Below are 10,982 nucleotides of genomic sequence, written 5' to 3' on the forward strand. Positions count from 1 at the left end.
GGTATTTTTTTCCAACTGGTTGAAGATTATTCCTTCACTTTTTTGTATTGAAATCGTGAAATTTTTTATTCTGTTTTCCCCAAGATTTGTTTCAGTTTAGCTTCGTTTAATTTCAATTCAATGTTGTGTATTGATTTCTTTTGTGCTTCAACCTCCTTGTCACTTTCTTTATATGGGGGTTATGAGTTGTTTTGTGATCCATGGAATTGTCATTGGAAATTCTCTTCTTGACATGCGGTTCCACCTCGGAGCTCTTTCCACTGCCAGTTTTGCAAATGCCCTGGTAGCTGAAACTTTATTTTATTTTCAAGGAATAAACTCAAAAGTGCTTCTTTGTGACAATAACTCAGTAAGCTTGAATGAAACGTACAACAAACATGTAGTGCCTGGTGATGCCTTCAAATCCATGCTTCGGAATGCTGGCGATGAAAGAAAAGGAATGTAAGAGGTTATGAAATGGACCCCAAGAACTATTCCCAGAGTTCGTGTTGATCAATCAAAACTTTTGAGCCTTTGTTGTTGTTATTGTATTTATTTATTTTTTTATAAATTGTATACAGATATGGATGGAGCTTTGAGACTTCATTATACATACAAGACAAATGAGGAAAGGTTGTTGAAACATTTTACAACTTAAAAATATTCATTTTTTTTCCTTTTTTCTATTCTTCTGCTGTTTTTAATTGAAAATATGTTATTAAAATACAGTTTATTTTAGTTTTGTCCCAATAAAATACTTTTTTTTTTCAAATATGTTCTTATAAATATGCTATACTCATTTATACATTTATAATATCATATCAAAACACACATCTGAAGGAACACATTGTGTACATCTACTAAAATATTAAAACAATGTTACCCAGGAGAACCCAACAGAGTACCCAGTACTCTGTTGGGTCAAGCTCTGGTACTTTGCAATACATTTTGTTTTTTTGATATTCGGATACACCTCCATAATCTAACTGTTGGGTTAGAGAGCATAAAAACTGTTGAGTATGCTATTTCTAAATTAGCATGAAAAATCAGGGTCTTAATTCCACGAGACACTAAGGGTAAAATAGTAAATTTAGAATTGTAGAATTCTAAATTATATCACTCAAAAATTCAAATAATTAATTAAAAATTAATTATATATTAAATAATGTGATTATTTAATTTGATTTTGAAAAGTAAAATGTAATAGGACCACATAGGCCACATGCCCAGTCACTGGGTGCAAGGGGATGTGGTACAAGAAGAATCTAAAGATGCAACAATGGGCCGGGGCCCGTGGGCTGACCCAGGCCCATCCCGACACAATGACAGGCTAGGCCGGCATGGCCCGCCACTGTTCAAGGCACGACCTAACCCATAAATATTGGTGGGCTGGGCTGGGCCAACATATATTGGCCCATGGGCCGGCCCGACACGGCCCATGAAAAATCATGGGCCAGACCTGGTTGGGCCGGCCCAGCCCGGCCCGTCTAGGCTCATAATGAGCCGGCCCAGCCCAGCCCATTTAGGCCCATAATATCTTCATGTTTTTTTTCTTTTTTTAGTAATTTTGTAAGCATCTTATGTATAATTATCATGATTGTACTCTTTTTTCCTTACTAAGGTTTTGTCCTACTGGGTTTGCTTAGAAAGGCTTTTATTTAATAAGGTAATCGTAAATAAAATATCCCTTTTCATATTTCTATTGACTATTCAAACTTATATATTTGTTAACTTGTTTAAAAATTCAAAAATAAAAAAAAAATAAAAATTGAAAATTGCATGCTTAGATGGGCTGGCCCATCTAAACCCATGATGGGCCAATGGACCTTGAGTGGGCCAGCCCATTCAAGGCCCATGGCACGGCCCATCTTGGTCTGCGGCACGGCCCAACCTAGCCCACGTAAAATTGGCCCGTGGTGTGGGCTGGGCCGAGGTCATTCTTATATGGGCTGGCCTGGCCCGGCCCGGCCCATGAAATTCGTGGGCTGGGCCGGCCCGGCTCGTTTTCCTTAGGCCCACGCGGGCGGCATGGGCCTAAGGAGAACGAACCGGGCCGGCCCGTTCTTGCATCTCTGGAAGAATCCCACTTGGATTCGCTTGCTTGCTCTCTAAGTTATCCTTTTACTTATTTGACAAAATGTCCAATTGAAATTCAAATTTAAGGAAAGTTTGACTTTAATTAGAATTTGAATTTGAGTCCAAATTAAAAATTGGAAAAAGAGAAATCTCCCCCTTCCTTATTTGCTATAGGCGCCACACTGTGGTGGCTGAATTTTACAAGGAAAATAAAGAGAAAATATTCCAAAATTCCAATGGGAAACTATTTCTAAATTTTAGGAAACTCCATCTAATGTGATAAGGTAAACTTTCTATATAGGTCTAGGAGACACTTTATAAATAGAGGATTGCAGAAAATTAGAAAACATAATTTTCTAATTCTCTTATGTGATAGACGTGTAACATATCAGTTATGGGCGTGTAACATTTTGTCATACATCGTGTAACATGTTAGTGACCGACGTATAACTTTTTCACTCACTTATTTGCGGCTGGCATGTAACATGGCTATTATAGGCATATAATACGTAGTTGGTTAGTATGTAACCTTGCAGCAGTGGGCTTGTAACATTGAACATTGAGAGAAAAAGAGAAGAAATGTTCTTCTATTCTCAGTTTCATATCGTACGTGTGTTGATGTTTGTGAAAAACTTGTAAGGTGAGTGATAACATTTATTGTGTTTTCAGGTGTGTCCACACACACAGTCTCGTTAGAATACAAGAATTGATGAGGAAGTCTTGTGGTAGTCTGAAGAACAGGAGTACTTAGATTGTTCGTGGTCAGCGATTAGAGTTATCCTCATAATCGTTCGCAAAGTATAATTCCTTAACTAAATTAATTAAATTAATTTATTCGTTGTAAATTGATATATTCTACAGCGTTCATAAAAATTTTATGAAAATTTTTGTTCAGACTCAATTCGTGTTTGCACACTTCTGCACCCGAATTCAATTCAGAAACTAACACGATATATATATATATATATATATATAATTTTTATTTTTGCAGCGCTAGTCTACGTTCTATGAATAAATCTACATAGTTATTTAAACTATAATGCTTTTGCAGATTTTCCCGCTAATTTATTTAACAAATGAGACGACTTTAGAAAAATAGCTTGATTGTAACAAGCTTGCAGCTGATTTTTCGAGAGCTGGTAAACCTGATAGACTTGAAGAGTTGGCTTAGAAGAAGTTCGTCAGGCAAGTTTTAAGTTTCCAATCTGTTTGCAAGAACTCATGGCAAGTGTACACGAAGTAACTTGCCGAGGGCCAATCAATATTATCGTTTATGGCTTTGCCTATACAAGTGAAGTTTGACGTTGTTGTAATTAATTGGTTATTGGCTTGTCCCTAAATAGCCATAGGCTCGTGTTCATTAATCACTAGAATAAATAGGAAATAAGACGAAGATAAGACGACGGTTAAAAGCATTGTTAAAAGATATAACGGCGGTTTAAAAATGGCTATCGTATCCAAAGTCGTTAAATGTTTAAGAGATACGACGGTTAAAAACAGTCGTCTAATACACAACGCTCAGGATTTCAAAAAAGACACATTAGATATATGATAAGGCGCATTAATTAGTTTACTATATACAGTGAGACGTATGATATAATTGATAGAGCTACTTGTCCATACCTCAGAGAGAGTGATAGAATATAGCTTTAACCGTCAAGATGGAAAAGGAGATTAGGACTAATGCTTTGCCGTGACAAAGGAAAAATTCAGACTCACATAAAAATTGGTAGAAAGTATAAGTAAAGGTCACGGAACCTACAAAAGAGCATTTTTATACATTAATATAATCTCGCACTGGCGCAAATACTTCCATACAAAGATTAGGAATATATACACACACTTTTTGAACATAACAAGGAAAGAATAAGCCACGTGGAATGTCCATGAATATCAGGGAAATAGATATAAAGAGAGCTAGGGACGATTTGGCTCACTTTTGTTTTCCTTGTATTAGAGCTTGCTACCAATGGCAACGAAGAAATTCAAGGGACTAATATTGATCTTCAGTTGTTTTTGTGTGCTTTTGGTTTCAAATTCATTCGCTGTGGGTGAAAGAATCACCCCTAGAAAGAAGGTACGCAGCTATATTTTTATATATCCACCTAAATGTCTTTGATGATATATATATATATATGCGCGCGTGTGTATATGTGTATACACACACTGGGACGAAAAATCGATCATTCGAATGATCGTAGAGGATATCCTTCATTTTCAATCATGGAAGTCTTGAGGTGACTTAAATAAGAAGGCTTGGTCTACTATCTATAGCACTTCAATCTATATAAATTGAAAATATCAACTCAACAAAACTGTATATATTTATTAAAAAAAAAAAACCCAGGAAATTTTTCGCAGAACTTAGGTAATATATTACACACACATATTATGTATATGTATATATCATTTCATAGATAAATCTACCACCGGCAAGCTAGCTAGTGAATAAGGGAATATTTTGAACCTGGTTAAGATTCTTAAAAGAAGTATTTTCTAACCATTAGTTTCTTTCCTTTTTTTTTTTTTTTTTTTTTTTTTTAAAAAGTTGCTGAAAAATTGTGCCTACACCGTTACCATTGAAACAACATGCGCAAAGGGAGCTGAAACCTCAAACCACATCAGCCTGAGATTCGGCGACACAAATTCAAACGACGTTTTGGTAAAGCATCTGAATTCGAAGCATGTGAGAAAACTGGATCCTTTGGAGCCAGAAGTCCTTGACGATGTGCCCAGGAAGCCATTTCAGGCTTGCACGGTTGACCAATTCCAAGTCAAGGGTCAGTGCGTTGACTCGCCGGTTTGCTATTTGTATCTCAAATTGGCTGGAAGTGATGATTGGAGACCCGGTTTGGCCCAAGTTAGAGTGTTGGAAGGCTCTAATCTCAGCTCTAATTTCTTTTATTTTCGGAGGTACTTGCCACGTAACGTTTGGCATGGATTGGATGTATGTGACAAAGATGTCACTCCTTTTGGAATAAAGCGCAAGAGGAAAATATTGGGTGGAAAAAGACACTAAAATGAAGTTATCATGATCGGTTAATTTCATGTATTGATTTTTATGGTTTGCTTTTTTTTTTTTATATATAATTTATTTATGAAGCTTAGACTAATTACTACAATGTATACTTTGTTGAACGTATTGATAAGCTGGTCTAGAAATATTTTGTAACTTTGTGTTGGGGAAATCATTAGCAAAATAATGAATTATGATCGTTATTTAATACATCATCACTTATTGATCAGACCCAACAACTATACAATTATCACTAGATTTTATCCAGACCTAATTAATCTAACGGCTTGATAGCTATTATTACGTTTTTTTTTTTTTTTTTTTATACAAGGTAGAAACGACGTCATATATTTATATATAATATTAATCATTTAATCTAATGGTAGCAATTATCAAGTCATCTATGTTAATTATCTCTGATACTTGTACATATATGCGCGCAGCGTTTTTTTTATTTTTATTTTTTTTCCCTCCCTGGAGTTGTTAAGAAAGTAATATTACTGGTACTTGTATTTAACTTGCTTCTTTTTTGTTTTGTTCACTCAATCCATTACTCCCCCCGTTCCTTATCGAAAATGCCTCTCAATTACATATGCGAAAAAATTGTGAAATTTCGTACACTTAAAAAGATAGAATGGAAATAATGAATGAGTAAAGCATATTAAAAAAAGTTGGCCCCGTTCAATTAGTATGTATATCAAATATCCGACATAAATCAGACATCTCTAATCAATAACCCCGTGATATAACTTAAAGGTGCGTTTGGAATTCGTTTTAAAATGATTTTGGTTTTTGTATGAAAATAAAAATAAAAACGTTTTCAATCTCATACATAAATCATTTTTAAAAATACATTTGGTAGTTTTATTAAGAGATTGTTTTCAGTGAAAAAAACCCATTAATGTCTCTCTCTCTCTCTCTCTCTGCTCGAGAGAGGAGAAAACGAAAATAAAAAAAATGAAAAACGACTAAAAGTCTTTTTTCATTTCTCCCTCATTTTACACTAAAATAAAAAATTGTTTTCATTTTCGTTTTTTATTTTTATTGCATTAAACGCCGTTTTGAAAATATTTTCATTTTTTTTCTCGAAAAACGTGAACAACAAAAAATTCTAAACACGGTCTAAGGCCCCGTTCACTTCGCTGATTCGAGTTTAGAATTCGAGTTTTTCTACAGTAAAAAGCTCTCACAAACAATCACATCTAACTTTTTTGCTACAGTAAAAAGCTCTCACATAAAGTCACATCTCAACTCGAATCAACGAAGTAAACGGGCCTTAGTTTGCTCTGACCTATTAGATAAAAGTCCTACAGACTCATGTACCAGAAATTCTGTTACAACAAATGTAATTACTAAAAAGTAGAATTAGATATCAGCAACGGTAAACGACAGTAAAAAGGTAAGCAATCTTTTGATTGCTTAACTACTATTAATTAGAAGCTCCAGAACTTTATTGATACTTTCGGACGACAAAGAAGAAAGACTTTAATACTATACCATGAATAGAAGTGTAAAAAAATAAAAAGAGAGAAAAGCAAAACATTAATGGTGGGGTTTGTAGCCTGTACTAAAATTAAGTGAGTTCTTAGATACATCACTTTACAAGTTTTCTTTTCCAACCACAACTAAATGTACGTCCTGTTTCAATAAAAATAATAAAAAAGATAACTAAATGTATGTACGTCCTGTGACAACTCATTATAAAGTTTTTTAATTGCATTTTTATTTTCGCAGTATTTTCACATTAAAATTTATGAACAGTGAGTTTTAATCCATTCGTGTGAAACAAAAACAAAGAAACAATAATTGAAAAATAGACAGGGAACTGCCTTTAGCTTATATTGTATTGTCATTTTTAATAGGGGACAAACAATATATAAGTCTTTGCCAACCATTCAAGTAGGGTGTCAATTCGTATTGCGTGTCGTGTTTGTACCGTGTCAGTTTTTTTTAGAGCGACCCGTACATGACCCGCGACACGAAAATATTGAGAACAACCGACACGAACACGACACGGTCATGTTGCGGGTTCACATGACACGAACCGAAAGTGACACGCGACACAAAATTGACTCGCGAACTAGTGACACGACACGAACTAAAAGTGACACGCGACACAAAATTGACCCGCGGACCCGAGACACGACACGAACCTGTTGAACCAAAATTGACACGAAATTGTAGATTTTAAGATGTTTTGTACATATATTAAAGTTTATAACATGTTACAGATATCATTTATTGATAAAATCCTTCTAAAATAATAACAATTAATTAACAAAGTATCATAGCTCATAATTCATAAGAAAACATCATAAGATCACAAATTCAACACCAAAATAATAAAACATTAGTCATACCATAGGCAAACAAGTTAATAAGATAACAAGCCTAATCCCCAAAATACCATAATCCTACTAGAAAACATAGTTCATAAGACTCACACCAAAGTCCAAGCACAGATAATAATGTTCCAACAACAAAGTCCAAACTTAAATCTAAATAATAAAGTTCCATCAACAATAAAGTTTAAATGGATGCAAAAGAAAACATCACATGAAACCTACATAACAAAGTCCCAACAAGACTTGAGGGCGACTCTGTGTGTGTGAGGATATATATTATATGTATTTTTTTTAAAAAATTTTCCTACGGGTCATTACGGGTCGTTTTGGGTTAGACCTGAAATGGAATTGCGGGTCGTTTTCGGGTTGTACGGGTTCAACCCGAAATTGACCCGATTTTCCATGTCAAATTCGAGTCGACCCCATTCCGACCAGCACCCCAATTTTTCAACCCTAACCCGCGATTTTCGTATCGATTTCGATTCGTGTTGTTGTGTCGTAGCCCGTATTGCCGCCCCTACATTCAAGAAAGTCGACCAATCAGCGCGTGAGATGCCTTGACAACCATTTGGACAAAACTATGCCGTTTTCAAGAAAATAGTATGGTTGATAAATATTACGAAACTTGGTACATGCAAATTGTTTCGTTGATCATTTTGCTTTTGGTACATGAAATTAACCTCTAAGAAGTTAATGTTTAGAGTTTCTAACTTCACCAGAGATGGAGAAGCAAAGTTTGTTACAAATGGAAACATGACATTGAGGACGAATGCATATATACATATATATCTATCTTTCAACGAGAAAATATTTTCTCAAAGAGGATTCGTTGATTTAGTACGGATATACGGTGTTACTTTATAAGATATTGGAACCGCCTTAATAGTATTATAATATGCGTGGAGAATTCTAGGATAGGGTTTTATATATCATCTATTTTAGACTTATTCAAAAAGTCTTGTAAATGTACGCCATCAAATTATGACATTGAATAGGTAAATTTGTTTCTTTTCTTGGTAAATTGGTCAACACTCGATTTTGACATTTGAAATTATCAAATTAAATATAACGGTTGTGATCCTAAGTTTATTATTATTATTATTATTATTATTATTATTGCAAATGTTTACTATCACATCACTCTCACCATGGGTAATTTGATAATTTCATAAGTTATAATTGAGTATTAACCGTGAAACACGTTTGTCTATTAAATAAAATATGATGGTATACATTTACAGTAATTATTATTATTATTTTATTTGCTATATACACTTTTTGACTAAATCTAAAATAGAAAGTACAAAAACCTCTATGAAAATATACCCTACCAGTAAGGTTCTTTTTCAAATAATTAACTCTTAGATTTATACTAAGTTTTGTTAGATTTGCATTTTTTTTTTTATTTTGATGTGATTATTTATTCGAAGCTAACGATTAGAAATATCAGTAAGGCTAAGAGCGCCGAACTTAAAAAACTCTTAATAATATGTATATATATATCTCATATAATATTCCAACCATATATATGAAAAAGCATAATCATTATTAATATCCTTAATCTCTAATTATAAAGTATGGCTGACATGCTAAGAGCTATTCTGACAATGAAATGTCGCTATATACCATCTCAAACTAAATTCAAAAGCTGCACTTGAGACTTTCGACCTGCTGTGCAATGTTGAGGTAGAACTAATAAGCTGCACGTACTACAGCAAGCGCATTCAATTTCCCATTCTTCTATTGGAAAAATATTGGGACCATATGAATAAATTTATATTAAGACTGTACCTCAATCTTTGTTCAATGTCCCAAGAAATCATGATCAGTTTTAGAACGGCTCCAAAGTCTTCTATGTCCAGGAAGTGACATAGACTAGTCACTTGCTTGCCACTGTTAACAGGCATAGTGGTCTAGTTTTCTTAATAAAAAAGGGCTGCCTTGTCTCCTTATAACGATGTTGCATTTGGCCTTTTCCTCACGTGGCAGGCATTTTATGAAGTAAACCCCTTTTCTTCTAACAGTGGAAAAAACCCAACCAAAAAAAAAAAAAAAAACCAGAACAAAACAGGTGGAAAATGCCATGTATATATAGGGATCAATTTTTTTTTCTTTTTTTTTTTTGTTATTTCCGTGACAAAATTATGATGAAATGATGGGGGAAAGTTAGGGGGGCCGGTGACTGGTCAGATATTGGCCAACAAACAAATACCACAAAGAGACAGAAAAATAATGTCCAATCAGTACTGTTGATCTATCGCTGGACCAATATATATGCATGATCATGAAAAACGTTACAATAAGAAGCACTTCATTATTTGGATCAGTACCATAAATATACCAATTATATAAAAATCTTCATCTTGTTGATTAGATGGGACTTGTTTTTTTTGGGGTAGATCACTTGTCTGTTTTTGGGGAGGGACATTGTTGGAAGATGGAGTGGTAGTGGGAGAGTAGTGACTATTGACATGACAGTTAAGTTAAACTTTGCAGGTTTTTTTGGGAATCCTATTGATGATGATATATATATAAATATATGTGTGTGTGTGTGTACGTATATGTGTGGTAAACTGTAAAGATAGGGTCGGAATCACAGAGATATATACAAGTATTGTTTTGTGTGTGTGACCTTTCACTCCAGGGCGTGCATGGTTAGCCTCACGCCACATTTATTGGTTTCGTTTTGTTTTCTCAGTTGTTGCCATCGCCAACCCCAGCTCCGAAATAGTATTTAAAGTTACTGCAACACAACTGCCTTACATATATGTGAGTATATATATATATATATATATATATATATATATAAATATTGTATATAATTTTTAATTGATTATCCATTCTCCTTAATGTGGGTTTGTGTCGAGTAGGGGTGGCAATTCGTGTCACGTGTCATGTTCGTGTCGTATTTTAATCATTTTTTATAAATTTACAGTCAATCCGAACACGACTTGTGACACGAAATTTTTTAAAAACCGCAACACGACCACTTTACGAGTTGACACGACATGACCCGTGAACCCGAAATTGATACGAAAATTGTATACTTTTATTTAGTTTTTTACATATTAGAAATAACTTAAAATTCATAACACACTAAATTACAATAACATCCATTGAAATTAAGCAAATAATAATATAAGATTTTGAGTATAACTATCATGATATCACAAGTTCATAATAAAATTTAAAATATGAAATGAAAAATATATGTATTTTTTTTGTTTTTTATGAGTTTCGTGTCGTGTTCGGGTTAGGCGGGTCCAACCCGAAATTGAGCCGTGTTTTTCGTGTCAATTTCAGGTCGACCCGATTCTAACCCGAACCTCTTTTTTCTCAACCCTAACCCGTAAAATTCGTGTCGTTTTCGAGTCGTGTCGTCGTGTCGTGACTCATATTGCCGGCCCTAGTGTCGAGAGCATGATATCGGTTTCTGTGCCTTCATCTTAATCGTCCATTTTGTCATTGGTTATTGTATATATCAGTAAACGGAAATCCTTCTTCTTTCTTAAAAATAAATAAATATATAGAATGTATATATATATATATATATATATATATATGTG

The 10,982-nt window shown here is 34.1% G+C and overlaps 1 protein-coding gene across 1 annotated transcript; it reads left to right on the forward strand.

The window, feature by feature from the left end:
* Positions 1 to 4,013: 4,013 nt before the first annotated feature.
* Positions 4,014 to 5,155, forward strand: LOC21390583 (embryo-specific protein ATS3A). Its single transcript, XM_010094694.2, has 2 exons — positions 4,014 to 4,132; positions 4,604 to 5,155. Exons 1-2 carry the CDS (start codon positions 4,025 to 4,027, stop codon positions 5,072 to 5,074), a joined length of 579 nt encoding a protein of 192 aa, XP_010092996.1. The 5' UTR covers positions 4,014 to 4,024; the 3' UTR covers positions 5,075 to 5,155.
* Positions 5,156 to 10,982: the final 5,827 nt, after the last annotated feature.

This window comes from Morus notabilis, unplaced genomic scaffold (assembly GCF_000414095.1).
Source record: "Morus notabilis unplaced genomic scaffold, ASM41409v2 Scaffold299, whole genome shotgun sequence".
NCBI classification, from domain to species: domain Eukaryota; kingdom Viridiplantae; phylum Streptophyta; class Magnoliopsida; order Rosales; family Moraceae; genus Morus; species Morus notabilis.

Coding starts and splice junctions, on each gene's coding strand:
- LOC21390583 (XM_010094694.2), top strand. CDS start 4,025: ATGGCAACGAAGAAATTCAAGGGACTAATATTGATCTTCAGTTGTTTT. Junction 4,133..4,603: donor GAATCACCCCTAGAAAGAAG/GTACGCAGCTAT, acceptor TTTTTTAAAAAG/TTGCTGAAAAATTGTGCCTA.